Raw genomic sequence first — 20877 nt, forward strand, 5'->3', positions numbered from 1 at the left:
AATAAAGAAAGGGCCCAGGAAGTCATATACCATTTTCTGCAACACTCACTTTGCCAAATGTGCAATCAAATTCAGAAGATCTAGGCTGCGGTATTTCTGTCTAAAGCAAATTGTCTTTTACAGACAACGGCTACCTATGCTGTAATGAAACAATCGCAGACATACTTTTACAAAGTGTAGCTGTGGGAATATTCCATACAACTTTTGTATAGAAATTTGTTTTCCAGCTGTGGGAAAACCAACAGTAATCTGTTAGACTGATCAGTCCTTTGTTAGCCTGTTAAGTTTAGTCCTTCCTAAGCCAGATCTTTAGTACACCAGGATCTTAAGTTCCACCTGCAAACTGCCAAGCAGGAAATTGCAGTTTGCAAAGCATAGGTTTCACATACTTGCAGTGTTTTGCTTAGCAAGTGAGGTGCTGTGTTCTGTCCTAGTTTCTAGACAGATTTCACAGGGAGGAGGCTTACATAGGGTTTGCTGCGTTAGTTTTGTCTGAAAGTGAGATGAACATCAGTTACCACTGTGAGATATAGTTGGAAAAAAGGATCCTAATCTCCTACCAAAGAGATCAGAAGAGCAATCTGTCTGTTCTTGAGAGGTAATTAACCAGAGACAACTGGGACAGCTCAAGTACACCTTATTGCTATGCAGTCCTATTCAGAGCCTGTTGAATATCTCAACCATTGTACGTCTTTTACAAAGCACTGATTTTTTTTGAACATAACAGCATTGGCACATAATTACATGTTGTCATTCAAGCTAGCATTTGTTTTCATTTATTGAAAACGCCTTTGTTAAAAAAGAATCGTCTAGATGCCTTGGTCCTGTGGAAGCTACCATTTTTTTGCCCCCCCTTCCCTTTATTCCTTTTAATAAAGCCTGTTAATAATAGCAAAGTAATGCATATCTCCAAACAACAGCAAAATGCAGTCCAACCTAATGTGCCATGGAAAATAGTCTGTAATGATTGATCTAATCCTAAAATTAATTTAATTTTGTACCTTTTGCTTATTTAATGGTAGGTTATTTGAAATACATCTCCAATTTCACTAAGGAACCCTGTAATTAGGAAGCGTTCATTAGGAAACAGCTAATCAAAATACCAGATCAAGAATATAGGCCAGCTCAGACCTCATGGGGGTAGGTATTCAGCATCACTTTTGGCTGATGAACTTGCGTGCTCTCAGCTGTTTCTGCCTAAAGGATTAAAGAAGCAAGTATGTGCCTCAGCACAAGAAAGGCAGTGTCTGAAAGCATCCAGGTGAAAAAAGTGGTGCTCCAAAAATGAGGTGGCTTGTTGAAGAGTCCAGTCACTCATTCCTCTCAAATTGTGTAAGTCAGTAACTAAGCTAAGTTATGTGCAGAGCGATTGTTTTCAGCTAGCCTTGGAGTTTGACTTCCATTTCGGATCTGCTGTTCAAAAGCCTGTTTCCCTCTTCCCAACACGTTTCTTCCTAGGCTCAACTTTACTCCCTCTCGTGTGAGCCCTCTTTGTCCTCAGAAAGGGGTGGTGAACGGATGCTACTGTCAGTCCTGACCAGCTCCTTCCTCCTCACGCCTCTACCCAGCCCCAGCGTGGGGTCCCTCCCATGGGGGTCTGGCCATCCAGAACAGATCCTATGTGGGTTCTCTCTGGGCTGCAGTCCCTTAGGGGAAGCCTGCTCCAGTGCAGCTCCTCCGTGGGCTGCAATTCCTTCAGGGCTCATCTGTCTGCTTTGGCACGGAGTCACCCATGGGCTGCAGTGTGGGCATCTGCTCCACTGTGCACTGCAGGGAAATTCCAGCTTCACTGTGTCTCTGCCAAGGGCTGCAGGGGAATCTCTGCTCCACTGCCTGGAGCACCTCCTCTCACTCATTCTTCTCTGACCTTGGTGTTTGCAGAATTATTTCTCACTTTTTTTTTTTTTAATTGCTCTCATGCGCAGCTTTTTTCCCTCTCTTAAACACGTTTACCCAGAAGTGCCACAACCTTGACTGCTGGGCCCAGCTATGCCCTGTGGTGGGGCTGTTGGAGATGGCTGGATCTGACTGTGTCTGGTGTGGGGAGCTCTGGCAACTCCTCACAGAAGCCCCTGGCAGCCCCCCATTGCCAACACCTTGCCACCTATGCCTAATGTTGAGAAAGCTGGGGAAAACAGGCATATTCATCCTTGCCAACAGTGCTGTTTCTAGTAGTAAAAATGCTGGTGTTATTCCCTCCAGAATGTGTGTATCCTTTTTGTTTTCTTCACTAGTGTTATATATGGACATGTGCTGTTCTGTTAGGATCAGTTGGCGTTTTCCATTATGTACAACATGTGCTGGAGGAGAACAAATACGCAACTTTTCTATGAGTGTGGAAAAAATGTGAGGAAGGGTCTGAGAATGTGTTCAGACTGCAACAGAAACCTGATGTACACCCTCAGCAGCCAAGCTCTCCCTCCTGTCAGGAAATGGAGACTGCTGTGAGTTGTGGAAATCATGTTTTCAAACCAATGTTAATGTGAAAAAAACGGGAAAAAAATGCAGTGACTACGCTTCTGTTGTGAAATTGTTGATTTAAACTGTTGATATTTGTACTAAGGAGAAAACAATGTGTAGATTTCCCTGCTGGGCTGATTCCAAAGGACAGATTATAGTTCCTGGCATCTGCTGAAATGGGCCAGAAGAAAGTCACTTGTTGGGGCACTTTTCCTGAGTTATGGGAAAAACATCTGAAATACAATATCAGATGTTCAGTCCCAAGTGGAGTGTACAAGAGAAATTCATAACTGGAAGGAGGCTAAGAAAATATGTCTTCTGTTTTAATTGAAATGAAAAATGTACCAAGATGTCATAGTGAATTAAAAGAGGTATTAACGTTTTTGCAGACAGTAATGAATTTTGGAAAGAAGTTCTGCTGAAAAGTCCAGATTCTAGGTGGGATGCTGTGCTCCTTTCACCTGCAGCAAAAGTCCATGACAGTCTGCATATGCAATAGCAACAGGACAGAGGAGGGAAAAAAAGCATTATGTAGCTTCATATATCAAATATGAGATTGTGAAATCAAGCAGAATCACAAGACTCTTTTAATGTCGGAAGAACATGGCAGTTTGGGACAGAAAAAAAAAAAGATTTGGTGAGCGTCATTCCAATATCAAGAAGTCTACAAATTGCTGTTATAGGCAAGTTAGACAGGTTTCTAAGTTAGAATGGATGAGGTTGGTTTGGTTTTGCTCTTTTTAATGGGATTCTTTGAGATTTTCAGGACACTTAAAGATGAGATTTCATTCTATGTTAGTAGAGCTTTTGGTATGAAAGAGCTAGGTGAGTGTTGCCATTTTTTCCTGGTTTCAGCAGAGGTGAATTCACTCCCTGAGGCAATGAATTTGTGGACTGCAACTGTGGAACTTGGTACTTAAGTATACTAAACTAAGTTCTTTAGCAAAGCAGCTGATGATTTCTGCTGCATTGAACACTGTCTCATTTTCCATAAGCTTCTTAAAGATGTTCTGTGAAAGTTGCTCTGATTAAAAAGATTATTTTCTAAGGGAACTATCAGCAAGCTTGACCTGGGACACAAGAATCAGGCTGCTTACTTTCATCTTCAAGCACTCTCATGTACCTTGTTACGGTTTGTGTACCTGAGACAGGTTTGTTTTGCAGATCTGCTATGGCAATCCTAGTTAAAGAAACGCCATAGCCAAGATCTGGGCCAGTTCAAAGTAGCTTTAACTGAAGGCATTATTTGTAATTGTGCTGCATTTACAATTGCTGATGCCAGGAGGAGAGATTCCAGTTTTCCTTTGTACTGCAAGTTAGAAAATAGATGCATGCAGAATGCTGAGTTGCACAAAATTTATACATCCATTTTTAAAGTTAAAATGTTCTTTAATTCTTATCAGTCAGCAATTGACTCTTATGGTGCAATTCAAATTTTCCTAGCCCTTTCAAGCTGCTTTGTGGTGCTGGGCAATGATGGCACATTCTGCAAATGCACTCCTTCAGAGGCTGTGAGCAGGCTCTGTTACCCAATGGTAACTAACCACTTCTCTGGTCCTAGACAAAATGTTTTTGCTGCCAAAAAGCTATTCAACTCAATGATCTAATGTGAATGAGCTAGTTATTTTTCTCCATTGTGTGTCAGAAAAAAAAAAAAAAAGTGGAGGAAGTCTAGGGAGAGGAACAATTTTGTATTCTAGTTTTGCTAAAACCCAGGGCTGGTTCACTGCATGGCCTCAAAAAAAATGAGTGAGGAACTACAACCTGACTGCTACAGGGAAGGCTGAGCGCTCTAAAAGGAAAACAATCAATCAGGCATAAGCCGCAGTTCCAGTGGCATTTCTTTGAGGATGCCATAAACATTGCTTTTTGGGAAAGAATGCAGGTGGTTATTTTCAGGCAGCTCAGTTCTCCTGTCCAGTTCTTGAACAATCCAAAGAGGGGAGAGGGAAAGAGAAAATACGTTGTTTAAATTAGTTTAAACAGTCCTGAATGTGAAACCATGGACTTGTATTGCGGTTGTTGTAGAAGGAAGCCCTTTTGTTACCAGTTCAGTCCATTTGGCAATAGCTGGTGATAAGCAGAAAACTCTTAATTTAGATGAATGTCAGAAATGACCCATGTAATTAGGAACCACGCTGCTCTGATCAACAGCTTGTTCACATGTTGTTATTTCCATTCACTGCTCTTTTTTTTTTCCTGCCTAGGTAATGCCAAAAGTGGTTCATGTACCTTGTATTCCCCGTAATTAACGAATCTTTACTGGAGAAAGTAAGAAAATAGGTGGAGGCTTTCTGACACCTCTTTGGCATTTCTCTTCTTTTCTGGTCAATTACCTGCTTGGTTGGGAACATGTTTCATGTCAGTATGTTTTACCATCAGTCAGATCCAGTCATGTATGTGATTAGTATTCTGGCACTGAAGAGAAGTATTGTTTATAGAATGCACTTAGCCTGTACATATGGAGCAGAATTTAGCAATTTGGCAGGATAGTTAATGCATTTTGAGGTTTACTAAATTCTTTTCTTATTTCTGTGGCCGTTTGTCAGCGCAAGATTTTTAATTATTCAAATTTTCAAGTTTATTTAGAAAAGGAATACTGCTATTCATACTAAAATACGTATTTTTTCATTATCTGTTTAACCTTTTTATTTAAGTACCTACTCCTCATTAAATAAGCTGTCCTTTTGTTTGTATTTTAAATGGCCTTTCATCTACTTTTAATGACCTTTAATGTAAAATATTCCTTGCTTTGTAGAGTGTTGTGTCTACACCAGTGTTTGCCAACATACTGAGCAATTCTGGCACTCAGCAGGCTTGCCTGTCTGAAAGATGTCTTCTACCTATCATAAGCTATCAGTCTTGATGCAAGAATTGATGGAGGGACTTGTTTGATGCAAATGATCAGAATAGAGAATCACTGAGTTCTCTTTTGGTCTCTGTTTAGGGGAAATAACCTTGCTGTAAAATAGTGAGTTACTCAAAGCGTGACCAACTTAGGCAGCTGTGCAGTACGTGAGGGAAAACTAGCAAATTCGGCAAGGTCCCCTATAAAGCTGTAAGGCAGCGGCTGCTGGCTGTTGGATTAGAGGTCTGTGGCTGCCTTGGCAAGGGCTGAGGCATCTGTTCTCTGCAGCTCTGTGCAGTGTAAGTGAGCCAGTGGGGTGCTGCTCCTGAGCTAATTAGTCGTACACAGAACTAAATGTCTGAGAAGGCTTCCCTGAATTTGCCACAGAAGGTTCTTGAGAGTGTAGCACGTGTTGTTCCTACTACAGTGAGAATCTGGGATGCATATGATGACACTGTGATAAAACAATTGCTGTTGCCCTGAAATTACACTTTTTGACTCAGAGTTGTGGAGGGTATGGACTTTATGTAGTTACAGTTGCACTACAGTTTATACACTGGGTGAAAGATGTAAGAAGTAGAAGAGGTAGACTGAGCACCATTGTCTAAAAGACCAGGTTTTAAGCCAGGCACCTGCTTTCCAGGAGAGCATCCTAGGATACAGGCATGCCTGGGCGAATACTGAAGTGATGTTTGGCAGGAATGATAGATTCATGGAACTGAAGATGGAACACGAATGATTGTGTTACAAGGGCAGGTCCTGGGTTTAGTCCCTTCTTCCATCTCTCTTATTTTTAAAAGGTCTTCTATAATTACTATAAAGTTTCATTTTCTTGAATGTTGAATTCAGTGCTGTGTTATCCAGCCATAGAGCACTCGTAAAAGGTCAGACAGCTCAAAGGAACTTCAGCTTTTCTCTGTCAGGTTTGTGTGAATTTTAAAAGATCCACAGTAGCCCGTGTACATGATCTCAGCCAAAGTGTCAGCTTCGTGGCACACACCGTGGCAGGGACTATTTTGCCATTGTACCTCAGGAGATAGGTGGTGATTTTGTGAATCATTCTGTTGAAATTCCACTTGTGTAAGCACTATGTGCTCCCCTTACCCCTAGTTTAGGATAATTTAATTTATTTAAATAACTTTAGTGTGAATTTTTTGTGGGTGAAGAAGACTCAGAATTTTGCATCAGTATGTTTTCGTATTGCCACAGCAGTTACTGAAAATGTAGTCCCAGCCTCAGCAAAAGAATGTAGGCAAGAGATGACTCTGAGGCCGTTAGCGGTTTAGAGAATGTTTGCTGTAAGTGCTTCAATATTTTTAATCTTTAAATCAGAACATTTTTGTTTTCATGTTAAGTTTTTCCAAGCAATAAAAATGTTATCAGAAAAATAATCTTTACAATACTAGTAAATGGCGATGAGTTTGTTAAAGTTCTAAATAGAATGCAAAAAAATGGAGAGAGGTTTTAAGTTTTTATAGCAGAGCAAGATATGTTGCAAAAGTCACAAAGTGAGTCGTCCCTGAAGCAATGATGGATCTCTAGTGTCTTTTTAAAAGAAGCTGTTTGTGATTCTGAGGTGAATTCCCTTCCCTTCCCTCCACTTTTTTTTTTTTTTTCCGTCTTTTTTACTCTAGATCTGTGAAAGCTATTTATGTATCTCCAGATTTTGATCTGACAGCCTAACATGCAGCTTTGATGATTATCCTGGTGGTATTTTTGCAAAATACCTGTACAACTTCAGAGCTGGAGTAGCACTGAAAATCATTGTCATGTGGTACCAACTCATACAGTCACATTTGAAAACTGCACTCTGCAGTTTTGAAAGTTCTCTTAATTTGGAAACTCATCACTTTTTTCTTGATCTTCCAGCTTTTACTGTTAATTGTCAATGGAGAATCTGGCTCTAAGTTTAAAAGAGGTACTTTAAAGGAGGCTATAGTGAGGTGAGGGTTGGTCTCTTCTCCCAAGCACCAAGTGATAAGATGAGGGGAAATGGCCTTAAGTTGCATCAGGGTAGGTTTAGGTTGAATATTAGGAAAAAAATCTTCACTGAAAGGGTTGTGAAGTATTGGAACAGGCTGCCCAGGGAAATAGCTGAGTCACCATTGCTGGAGGTTTTCAAAAGACATCTAGATATAGAGCTTAGTGACATGGTTTAATGGTGGGCTTGGCAGTGATAAGTTAAAAGTTGAACTGGATGATCTTAGAGGTCTTTTCCAACATGAACAGTTCTGTGATTCTATGAGTTATATAGAAAAAATGTGATTCCTGGATGAACAGATCAATTACTTGCTGGACTGTGGGAGTGAGAAGAGACTGTTGTAGAAAGTGGGTGTACACTGGTGCTAAGGGATGATGTTGGCAGTATTGAGGGTGGGAAAATCTTAAAATGGGAATTTGTGGACATAATTTTAGTTAGATAAGAATAAGGGGAGAGACATGCTGTTATTGCAGTGGAGCAAAATTCAATTCCTCAGTTTTTGTTGAGACTTCCAGAGCAGGAGAAGACATAGGAAGAAACTTCATGAGTATATTCATCAGAAAAATAGCAATTGTTTTTTGCCAAGTCTTGATAAAATTTGAAACCTAACTTTTTTGTTCATCAAAAACATTGCAATTTGAAGAAGCTCTAAATACTTTTTTCTTCACTGTGCTTTGCTTCCCCTACTGTTGTGTGAGGATGTACTAGAGATTAGTCTGTAGATAGCAGAATTTGCCACAAGTTCATTTGGACAGTGAAGACTTTGTCTAGACTGTAAGATGAGGAAGAGGCAGACTTGCAGAGCTGTTAGAGCTTCATCCTGTGTGCTTTACATCCCCAAGTTTTATCAACACCGGAAGTGAGGTGCAGATGTCCCAGACAATGCTTAGAAGAAGTCAGTCCCAATTTGTCTGATGATGGAAAGATTCTACCCTGGTTGGTGCCTGTGCCCAGTTTGCTCAAACAAAGAGAACAGGAGTACTAAAGCTTGATGCTCTCAAGAGTTTTCCTCCTTCAGAAAACTAGAGTTGGGATGGTCATTTAGCATGAACACGATGTTTTTCAATGGGATTAGTGGCAGAGTCTGGTCTTGAGAATGGGTTGAGGTGCCTGCTTATTGTACAGGGTGAATACTCTCAGAGTTTGAAAAAAATTATGCCAGAGTCTGACCAGATGGCCTAGAAAGGCCTTCATCAAATCAGGGAGCTGTCATAAATATTAGGTTTGTTAGTTTGTTTTTGATGAAAATTCTGAAACTGATGTAGGTTTGTGAAACTCACTCAAAAGAACTTCATGTAGTAAGTTAGCCTGGTGATCATGCATAGCTGAGGTGGCCTACTGCATATGACAGGGCACAAGCAGAGAAAGGTTGCTATAGTAGATCGAGAATGGGACAATGACAGTTTAGGACAGCGTAGGTGTTCAACCAGTAAAACGAGATAATTCTACACTAGTAAGGTAAAGAAGAAAGACTGAGAAGGGAAAAGCATCACGATGGGAAAACAGGTAAGCAAGTTGATGATTTTGGCAGGAAAGCTGCAAAGTAGTGTGGTACCAGAAGAGCAAAAAGAGAAACTTAGTGGAAACATCAAAAATAGCAGCTTTAAAACCCAACTGGACTTAATTTTTTGTAAAACTTCCATAATTAGTTTCATCCAAATTTGGCCGTGTTCAGGCTATTCTTATGGTGGGTTTATCCAACCAATACCAGAAAGAAATGTTTTTGTATTATTTCTGGTACAGTTTTGTAAAGGGTTAGAGAATTACAAAAATATCTGAGATTAGTTGCTTTTCCAAGCTAACCTACCAAGCTTCTTCAGATTCCTTTTGTTCTTAGATAATTATTTTTGGACAGTGTTATGATAGCATTATGGAATGCCATCTTATCCATGAGGTACAGGCATTGCTTATATATGTACTGACTACTCAATTCAATATATACTTTGAAGCAACTGTTAAATGGTGATACTTCTGTTCTAAATATATTGTTTTGATTTCACAGGTGCCTGCATAAATATCACCAACATCCAGTGCCAAATGCTGCCATATAACTACACCACTCTAACTTCAGTTCTTTCCATTGTCAAAAGTATTGAAATGGAAAAGTTCCTGAAGTTCTTCAGTTATCTCAGTCGTCTCAGCTGCTATCAACACATCATGCTGTTTGGCTGTAGTCTTGCTCTTCCTGAATGCATCAGTGACGGTGATGACAGGTATTTGGAAACAAAAATCAGTCAGTGACTAGAGCCAATTGTGGTAAAATACTCTCTGTCTAACCAGACAAGGGCAGATCCCAACTAAGCCTATGTCCTTCTAATTACAAAACTGCTGTCTCTCAAAGCTATTCACAACATTTCTGCCAGGATAAGCCAATGGCAGTAAAGTTCTTTTAGAAAAAGTATTGCCAGTGTACAGAATGAAATTGTGATACTGGGATAGTCAGGTTTGTTTTCTCAGTAAGGGGACCAGAATTCTTGTACCTTATCTCTCCAATCTGAATGGTCCAAAATGGAATGCTTTATAAAAATTTAAATGCATTGGATATTTAAAACATTGACATAAAGTGTGGTGGATCTCAGTTAAATTAAAATTCAACAAGCGGGTAAAGCAGATTTTTAAGGCAACAGTCAGTCATTTCAATTCGTTTTGATCTTTTCCCTAAGAAAAGTTTATCTTTTAAATCCATGTTATGGTATGAGATTAGCAGGATGTATTCAGAGACATGTTTTTTAAACTTCCCAGTTTGATTTCTGCATTTACATAATTACACAGCATTACTATCATGTGCATGCACTTTTTACATTGAGTTTGATTTGAAATAACATCAATGAGTTTAACAGTGCTAAAATCAACATATAGTGCAAACAGATTATTATTATTATTATTATTATTATTATTATTATTATTATTATTTAAACAATCTTTCTGTTGTTTCTGAAGGGGGTAAGAGTGAGAGGAAAGTTCTTTCTCCTCATTTTATTACCTGTAAAATTCAGTGGAAGAGAATATGGCACTTGAGCAAGTGATTCAGTTAGCATAACAAGAACCAAGAAGCTGAACGCTGTGCAGTTTAGAAGGGATAGGGTATTTGTGAAAAAGCAGTTTTATGAGAAGAGGTAAGGTGATTTGTAATGTAGTTGCTACTGATAGGTACAGTCCCAGTCCAGGCAACATACGCCTGCCATTTCCATCACAATGGAATGATTCCTGGATCAGTCAGTTAAGCTCCCTAAACTGACAGAAGATTAACCCAGGAAAAAAAAAGGTGAATAGGTGATTATATGGATAGGATTGGGTGAAGGTAAGGCACCATGGGAAAGAGTGCAATCAGAATGACCAGTAGACTGGCTGAGCTGTTTAATCCAAATACACCCACGTGCCCATGTATATCAGACTACTGACAAATATTTTCTATTAACCCTCTGTAACTCATTGCAGGATTAATTATAGTTCCTACCCCAGTAATCCAATAATACAATTGTTTCAGTTAACATACAGCCTAAGCTAACTGCTATTGTAGGAGATCATAAAGCCAAATCAGAAAAATGGCTTCAGGTACTAAATTGATACATGTACAGGTTAAACAACAGAAATAGCCATTTCTCTGTCACATATTCAGCCCTGTTTGGAATTTGACTTTCAAAAGCGTTTTGAAAGTGAAGGGTGTGTGTCAAGGGTACAAAGCTTATAACTCAATCAAATAAATGGAGTAGGGAAAGTCTAAAAGTTTTAGCTTTCCTTTTCCATTTCTCTGCTGAAGATACCTTTATTGTAGGGCTTACATTATGACAACTGCTTTGCTAATTTAAAAAGAAAAAAAAGTTAACAGTGAAGTTTGGAACATTCAGAGTTTTACTCTGGTTTTGGGTAGCAACAAAAATATTTTGAAATTCAAGAGTCAGGGTTTTTCTTTTTATGTGTGTGTTTGTGTATGTGTTTTCTACAATCGCAACTTTCTCCCATTTGTTTTTAATGTCAAAGCTGGGACTGGATTTCCACCCCCCCATATTCTGGAGATCACAATGTCTCCTTTGATTCTTATTTTAAAACCTTTTTGTCTGGAAACTGTTCTGGATGCTTCAGGCTGATAGGGAAGAAAATCCAGTGAGAGTGAAAATGATGCAGGATTACATTAAAATCTGACTTCACTTTAAGTAATCATAACTGTCTGGAGTGTGTCATAAGTGACACTGAAAATGTAGGCTGAGTGGCAATCACAGGAAGATCTTTAAGGGTGGATTGACAGAGTGCTGGTTTGAAAAATCTAGTTTACTAAACCTGAGCTGCTGTAGTTTACCTTCTGCATTTTTTTTTCCTTTAGACATTGACTGGCTGGTTTTAGTGATTACTGTTTTTCTTGTAGAACCTAACTATTCCAGGCAAATAAGTGTCTTTCAAAGCCAAGAATAATGATTTAAAGTAGTGTCCTATCTTTATTTGGGATGTGACTTCCTATATTTCTGCCCACTGATCTTAGTTTTTAAAACACGACTGAATTTAAGTACAATTGTTTTTTATTCAGTTTTGAATTATCTGTTTATACAGAAACCTGAGGGCTGTAGTTCCTGTCTTATGATTTGTTTCTGTGTTCGCTTTTTATGAATATTTAAATGTTTTGTGGAGCCATCCTAATGTCAATACTCAGTGAACAATGAACCTGTAGCAAGAGGTTTTGCCTTTACAAAGTATTTATGGAATCAGAATATGTTTTATTTTATTTCAATTGATTTCATTTCAATTTGTTTCCTATTTGTATTTGGGAAGCTGTACAGACTTTATTATCTCAGAATAAACAGGGAATATTTGAAGTAAATAAGTCGTGTCAGAAACTTTGAAGTTCATTAGGATTTATTACTGTATGATCCAAAAGATGAGATGACAAAATAAGTGCATTACATTTTCAGAACGTGAATTCAGTCTAGGCAACTTTAAGTGAAACAGATATAGTAACTGCATAAAGATGTTAGTTAACACCTTCTCCTAGTCCCTAGTGATAATTCACCTTGATGAGACGGTCAAAAGTAGATGAAATTGGGGAATTCTGTCAGCAACTCTGGGGTGACTCTGGAGAAGGGCCTTTGTTGGTATGAAAGGCTCTTGGAATAATGAGGGACAATCACTTTGTATGTGTTGAGCACAAATACAAAAAGAGGAGACAGGCCTGTTGAACAGGGGCATTTGGCAAGTATTAGAAAATACTCAAGGAATCTGGAGAAGCAGAAGAGCCACAGTGGAAAGACCCCAAGGATAGTGAATAGGGATAGGTCCCTGTGCTGTAGGCCTTTTTTGGATATATGGTTGCTTTTAACATAGTATCACAAAACATACACTAATAGGCAGAACAGTTGTTACTGACGTTGTCTGTAATTCCTCCAGTGAATTCCTGCTGTCTCATTCTCACTGGCAGCACGTCCCTGATAACATTATCTATTGATACTTCCTTGTTTCTTAGTGCAATTGCTTCAAATTTATGTAGAGCATAAGTGACAAATGCTGCCTACACAGTAGAAAATAAATGAAACTTCTGTGATGCTCAGATGTTTATTCTTAGGTATTGTTGAGAGAATCTGTTGGCAGCTTCAGCCATGGGAGCAATAATTACAACAATGTGTTACAAGAAGCAACAAGAAGGGAAGTTCCAAACACTGATCTTTGGCATCCAATGTGCTGTCATTACACAGCTTTGCTCGATGTTTTAATTTATGTCTGTTCCACATTTATCTTTCATGTGTTTGTAAACATTGTTTTCATTAACACTTGAAGGAGATTAAGTTTCTGGGCAGGGAGCAGCTTCAGTGTTTGTGTAACACCCAGTGTAGTTAGGTACTGGAATTTCTGAATACTGCCACTATACTGTTGCTCTTAAAAATCATTCTTCTGTATCTTACTATAATAAAAATGAGGTGTGGCAGTCAAAAAATTATATAAAAACTTATATTTCATTCTAGCAACTGGATGTAATTGTTAGCCCTACTGTTCTAAGAAAACGTATACTAGTACCTTTAAAATGCTACTTTCCAGGTTGAAGTTTGAAAGTCCAACTAAAATCTGTGTGTGAAAATACATAGGAAGTTGAAGTGAATTAAGACAAAGCTTTTATTTGCTCATAATTTGGATAGTAAAGAGCTCTTTATTTAAAGGGATTATGAAACTTCTCCTTGGGTGAATGGAGGAGATATTTCCAACATGACTTCAAAATCAGATGTACAAAACCTTTCTTAACACTGTCCAGCAGCATTTCTAAGAGAAGATGACTATAGTGAAAATTGACATCTTAAATTTGTTGCTGTGCTTACTTAATGACTTCAGTGTAGTAACTTTGTCCTGTTGGGTAGCAGTCTGCAACCTATTGCCTCCAAACACTGGTACTTCATTTGTTGTAAGAAAAATCTTCTCAGATATGTTGGTTATCATTAAGGATTTAAGCTAATGAGTTTTAGTTTACCATTGGGAGACACTAGGAATGGGCAAAAGGTCAGTAACTGCAATGCAGTGCTTGTTTATTTCTTTATAGCAACTCATTTGCGTTGGTTTCTGCAAGGTCTGCAGAATTTAGATATTGCATTCAAGAAGACAAAGAAAATCTGAAAAAAAAGTGCAATGTTTTCAGATTTTTGAAAGAAATTGTAAAGTCAAAATGCCTGTAAATTTAAAGTTTCAAAATTAATAGAGAAGTTCATAGTGGGTCAGCCTGTAAGTGCATAATGCAAACACTCCTTGAATGATACTTTCTAATAATGCTTGCGTTATGTGAATACATATGCTTCATCAAAAAGGCTTGGTAAAATCAGCAAGCTATGTAAGATCCTGAAGACCTACATACACGGCTTATTTCAGACTTGGAGTGCTAGGAATAAATTTGAAGATTATGGATTCTTATAATACCTCTTCATTGTCATGCTGTCTTCTAAAGCAGAAACAAAAAAGTGGAGTAATTCCACTAATCTTCTGTGTAGAGGATTTTTCTGCGTTTTCCAGAAAGCAGAGGAAATACCTTCCATTGACAGATCCCTAGAGTGTTAAATCTGTGGAGGTCAAACTTAATTTAAGCTCTGCCAAGAAAATAGTATTTGAGCAAAGCAAATTAAACAGGGTAATATGCTCTCAAGGGAAAATTCTCGTGCACCTTTCATTTCTGCATCTGTTTATACACTAGATGCTTTTTTTCATGTCAGACATCTTTGAAAACAAAGTTGTGAAATGGCTGGTCTTAAGTTAGGGGTGAAAGAGTCCATCTGAGATCATTGCTTGTTATCTTGATTAAAATCTGCAAAACTACTTCACTCGTGTAGTCCTGCATTATTTTTTTCTCTCAGCTTCATTATACAGCTTTCTACTTTAGAATGAAGAGAAAATGTTTCTCTCTGATTTTCTGACTCTCTCTTGAAAAGAAGTTTGTCATGTCAGTATCTGTATCTACAAATTTATTTGGTGTGCAGTAACCTCCATGGTACAATAAGAATAGTCAGCTAGAGTCATTGAAAGCCAAAGGGGGCTGCATGATATGTTAGGGTTGTGCAGAAATTACTAGTGAAAATTAGGTTAATAAGCAACATATCCTTTGAAGAGGCAAGGATAGTGGGAAATAGCTCAGTGGAAATTTTTTTTTTCTTTTATTAATTTTTTTTTTGTGTGTGTGTGTGTTCATTGTCTTCATTGCTTTTCTGTAATTTGTAAAAAGGGACAAAGTAGAATGTTTCATTTTGAATATGGACATAAGCTAGGATGCAATATTAGGTCCAGAAAGTGAATCCAGAAATGCATGGTGTCTCTTATTAGAAGCTGACAACAGTTTAAAACAAATTCAAAATGAAGAAAATTTCTTTCAAGTCCTTTTAGAATATGGAAAAGAATCAAAATTCACAGAGCAAGGGATCTCTGTCATGCTTTGCGTAACACATGAATATGATCAGTGATGGGGCTATTTTCCTTCTCTTGCCTTTGTGAACTGCGCTCTAAGCTTATTCATGGTCTTTGTTCCTCCTGCTTACAGTGAAATTGATTTTTATTTGATTTTCTTTTATTGCAGTGCACAATTAGAATTTTAAAAATAATTAGACATTATATAAAAATCATTTCTTAGAATTGATTGATGCTTTTAGAGTATTTAGTAGCAAATGTTAACATATGCATGTAGAACTTGTTCATGTAGCTAAAGAGAATTTTTATTTTAAGATTTTGAGTAGGAAACTATCAGCATACGTTTAAGTCAATACCTGTTTTTCAAAGTCCATAATGTGTTCAGTTTTGTATGAACTGTGTATGAATATGTTTACATTTTGATAGGTAATCCTACACTGGCACGTTTCAGTCTTGTTTTATTCTACCTAATTTTAGTAAGAAAAACATAAATATGTCAAGTCAAAATAGCAGCTGTTAGGAGCTCTGGATAAGCAGTCTGATAGGTAACCTGTGACATAGCTGCTACACTAGCTTTTTGTAATGTATTTGTGCAGAGATGTGAAATTATAGTTGCAAAATTTTGCAATTCTACAGCTTGTAAGAAATATTTAAATTTCATTGCTTGTGATGATGCAGTTTCACAGTCACTTTTGAAGTAACTGTATTGAGAAACCCTCCTGGAAGGACATTTAGAATCCCCTGTCAGAATCCCTATCAAATTTGCACTGGTTTCATTGGAATTGCTGCAACCTGATTTAAAGAGTTCAGCTACAGCATTGGTGACGATAAAGTAACAGTGCTCTGAGGAAGAAGGTGGGATGATTTCCTCCTACTCCCCACAGTTTTGTCCTTTTACTTTCTTCTCCTGGCTCTATCACCATTTTTCATGCCATGACCCAAGCATGTCGGTGGAGGCTGTTTTCAGATGTTTATAAAGTAGCTACCAGACATTTCCTGAGTTTGCAGTCTGCCTCTTTACACACCATGGGGATGGCTTCATCCTTTTTATATGCTTTCTTTTTGATGGTGGCTATTTAGACCAAGCAGCTAACGTGACTCAAAGAGATTATTCCAGCTAGATTTTTGGCAATGGTTTTCTGTCGAGATCCATCTACTCTGTTCATCAGTCTTGAAACAGAAGACTATAAACTTCAACTTTCATATCATGCGTAAATCAGAGGTGGTTTTCAGTGGATGAAGTGCTTTCTAAGCAGAATGTTTGAAATCACGTTTTGTTTTAAATGTTGCCATATCTTGTTTTTAAGCCCTCAGGAACCTGACGGGCTGATTAAGTACAAGAAAACACACTGTTGTAAAATCTTTCTGTAAATAGATAACCAAGTTATAATCCAGCCCTCAGTTTTAAAATCTAGTTGTGGTTCAAGTAAGCACAATTGTGACCACACAACCTTGGAGATCCAGCTAATGAACATGTATTGTCAAATCCTGTTAAATAATGAAAACAAAAATTAGAAAGAAAGAGTGTGATAAAGTTGTGAATGCTTGCCCACACAGATAATGTGCTCTGCCACTGTTATTCAATTTTGTGTCCTTCATTGCTGATTTAAAGCATTCTACAAAGTAAATTAATGTAACTTGTACTGTTTAGCAGAAAATCTGAAGGACACACAGGGTGTGTTACCTGAGAAAGCTCAGACAAGTAGAACAACTGCATACTTTTTTTCTTTTTTCTTTTTCCTCTCCTTGGGCCCTTTGTAGCAGTCAATATGCCTTCTGATAGCTGTAATTTCACCAATAGTTATAGCAATTGTAATGGCATGGTCTAATTCTTTCATAAATAAACTGTTGAGGATAGAGCTGCTAATGGCAGATAGTCAACATGCCATGTATTAAGAGAAACATTTAATAATGTGTTGCCTGCACAATGTACGTAACCAGTTTCAGCTCCAGTCCATCCTCAAACTGATTATGCACTAATTCTAAGTGAAATAGAACTGACTTACAGCAAGAAGAAAGTGAAATGGCTGGCAGGTGTAATGCACAGGGGAGAGATTCAAAGTAGCAACACTGTCTGTTTAAGATATCTGTCAAATTGCACTAAACAGTGTCTGTGTACTTATGGAAATATTTATGTACAATAACAGATGTCAAATACAAAGTCGTGGTTGAAACCATGTTGCACTAACTGTGCTGAACATACCTGAATTATTTTTCTACGTAAAAGGACAATGAAACAACTTTTAGTTCAAACAGAAAATTTAGTAAGTAATAAACAGATGTATATGAAAAAAGAAAATCTACAACATGCAGATTCAGAAAGTGACATTGCACAGGAAAATGAGTTACAACATGAATTACAAGAAAACACACCCTCAAGCCCCAACTCCAGCTCTGATTAAAGCTAATTGATCAAGAAAAAAAATGTTATTTTTACTGTCCCACAACCAGAACATGTTCTTCATGAGATACAAATGAGACATTGAGTTGAGAACCAGCTGGTTTACACATGACTTCAAAGAAAGGAATACTCACACATGTCTGAAAGATTGACATTGACCATATTCCCAAGAAACACATGAAGAAACTTTAAAATAAAGAAATAAAATGTCACAACTGTTATAATGTAGTTGAAATCAGTGTTGCATATATATAACTTGTATTACTCATAATTCTGTCCTTCATGAGTTATTTCATTAGTATTGTGTAATTGTTTCATATAAGGCAGACAAAAAAATATGCTAATGAGAAGACTACAATTGGCATCGTCCCTCAGAACTCAGACCTTGAAGTCAACATGTGGTACTCATCTTAGGACCCATTGTTACTTCGTCCAAGGCTGAGACAGTGTAGAGGTGAGAAACACAAAGTTCATCCTTGCAAAGGGTGCAAGGGAAAGTACAGGTAATGATGTGGGATTGGTCAAAATGCCTATATTTAAAGTTCATTGACATGTTTTCATAGAAGACCGTTACCCCAGATGTGTACAATTAAAAAAAAAAGTGCACCAGTTACAATTTTTTATGCCTAATATCTGTCCTGGGCACAAACAGGAAGAAAAGGTGGTTTGCTTATTAAAGCATTTCTATAATCACCAGGAATTTCTAGTATCTTCAAGTATTTGAGTAGTGGAACTTGAAATTTGGCAGGGAGGTTGCTCTCATAAGTGGTAGGCTCTGTATCATGGCTCTTGCAGGCTAAGAAGATAAGGGAAGTAAAATTGAAAAATTATTTACTTTAGGGTAACCTCTGCAATTTATTGTTGTTATAAAGTTTATGGACATATGCATATAAACTAACCCCCAAATATGGACTTACAAGTCTGAAAAATTGTAGCTCACGTGTTCTGCGTTGACAAAAGAGTGATAGAGAACTCTGAAAGCTTTTCCATCAGGGCCATGGCTCAGCTAGTGTTGGAGGGCCCATGAAAGACTCTCCGTGGCATTGACCCTCCTGGTAGCTGGGGGTGGCACTGGTGCCAGGTTGCAGGCTCTTGCAAAAAAGGGTCTGAAATAGTCTCTCATCTCAAACTCTTTTACAGTAATGTGCCAGTAGATGGCAGATGCAGTGTAGGGGAAGGACAGATCAGGGACAAAATATAGGGAAAGCTGGTCAGAAATTAGAAGCTGGAGAGAATGTTTTCACCCATTCAGAGAACTGTCATTTCCCTGCCCATACACAGTGGCTGTACACAACTACTGATATGTATAGTTTGCAGAGGACAACTCAATGTACAGAAAATGATTACTTAAGAAATTAATTTAAAAATTAAAAGCTAGAAAAGTAATCTAGAGATAGACAATGGCATCCTGCGTTGACCAAAATGACATTGGTGGTTCAGTGGGTGTGAGGCTAACTTTTACCACAACAGGCACCACCAAATCCGTCTGCAGTGTTTCACTCTCTCCATGGATCTAATGTACTGACCATGAAAACTTTCCCAAATCACAAAATAATCTTCTGTCAAAGTGTGTTGGGAGGAATTAAGGATGGAACAGAGTTAAAAGTTTATCAAGCAGAGAAATATTTTTCAGAACAGTCTGCGCATGGGAATGTCCCTTTGAAAACATATTTCACAACACTGCCCAGGGGAGTTAAGGGAAGGAGGCAGAAGAGGAAATCAGGGGGACTGGTTATTTTATGAATGCATATTTTACTGATTGATTGCCTCCAGCCTGGTTGGCCTAACGATTTTCTGTGTGTATTGTCTATTATAAGCTATGGTGTCTGGTCTCTAAGCTGGTTTGTTAACTAGGGATCACAGGTCTTCCTTACTTTCTTCTATGTATACAATATATTATTACGGATAAATAAATGGTGATCATTCAAGTAATTGAAATTATTTACAATATATTATTACGGATAAATAAATGGTGATCATTCAAGTAATTGAAATTATTATTTACAACAAATCATAAAGTGGACATGGCCTTTTTTAATATTTATTTGACAATTTATTATAGAAAAACAGACTTTGTTTTTACAAAATGAGATTTATTTCATTTAATAAAATGGAGTAATTGTAACACATGAGCTTTCAGTAAAACCTTGCATTTTCACAAACATTGTGGGAGAATTAAGACTGGTAGTTTCCTATGAGACTTTTGCATGTGGACTCAAAACCACAAAAATGTAGCTGAGGGAACATTTTATCTCTACCATAACCCCTCTAGTAGGTATGAGTACACCATTTGTGTAGAAGTTAATAAACAAAAAGGTTTTTGATTGAACAGTGTTTAAAGGATTCTCTGAGAATTCATATGCTTTTCAGCTCATGCTTAATCTCTTTTAATGCTCAGCTTATTAACAAATACTTTTTAAACTATCTGCAGTAAAAAAAAAAAAAAAAGTAATGAGAGTTCAGCTAAAGAGACATACTAAGTTTTTTGTATTTTTGCCTCTCCCATGAGAGGTAATTGTTCTTCTGCTGGAGCCTGCAGTGGTAAAGCACCATGCTACCTGCAGGCTGAACAGCACAGGCAAGTTAGTCACGGGATCATGGAGGTGGGATGGCCCCTCTGGAGCTCTTCTGCAACCTCTATTTAGATCAGGGCCAACTTTAAAGATAGATCAGATTGCTCAGGGCCATTTCCAGAGATTCCACAGCCTCTCTGGTGAACATGTTCTGGACCACATGTTAGATTTCAAGTTGCTATAATTTGGCAATGCTGCTGAAAGAATCAGTTTTACCCCATTTCTCTACTTGTTTTTCTCTAACTCAGCATTGCCCTTTTTTTTGAGGTATGAACTTCTAAGTGTGGGGGAAATACCCATAGAGTTAAAAATATGTCGCACATCTCTTCTTTCATCAAACTGCACCTTCAGCAAGAGTCTATTCCATAAATATCCTTAAGAGCAGAACTGTGCCTTAATACATTGCCTCCTTCCATGCCTGCTGCTGGCACCAGATAAATTATGGTAAGAGAGCCATAGACCTGCCCGTTTATTTTTAACATAATTGGTCTCTGAGTAGCAGTAAATAAAGACTAATCAAGATGGAGATTTTTAATCATCTTTTCATCCTTCAGTAGATTAAGCAACATGTCCATACTAAACTTGATCATTATCCAGAAATATTTAATTTATAGAGCACACACGACTGAATATTGAAACTGGGCCAAATATTGCAGTAATTGCTGGGTAATCCTATAAATTCTATAAATTCTCCTTAGCTTCTTAAAATCAGTATGCAGTTGTCTTTTAGAAGCCTATTAATTGCTAAATTATT

At 37.8% G+C, this 20877-nt stretch overlaps 1 protein-coding gene across 4 annotated transcripts in view; it reads left to right on the top strand.

The window, feature by feature from the left end:
• The window catches only part of CORIN (corin, serine peptidase), a 134388-nt gene that overhangs the window by 30666 nt on the left and 82845 nt on the right, over window positions 1–20877 (top strand). For all 4 annotated transcript variants that reach the window (XR_014584357.1, XM_083835942.1, XM_083835941.1 and 1 more), the window contains exon 4: window positions 9292–9502. Coding sequence is in view for 3 of the 4 variants with exons in the window: in XM_083835942.1 (XP_083692068.1) it covers window positions 9292–9502 (211 nt within the window). In the remaining variant the exon portion in view is untranslated. The remainder of the gene's footprint in view (window positions 1–9291; window positions 9503–20877) is intronic.

This window comes from Anser anser, assembly GCF_964211835.1.
Source record: "Anser anser genome assembly, chromosome: 4".
Taxonomy (NCBI): domain Eukaryota; kingdom Metazoa; phylum Chordata; class Aves; order Anseriformes; family Anatidae; genus Anser; species Anser anser.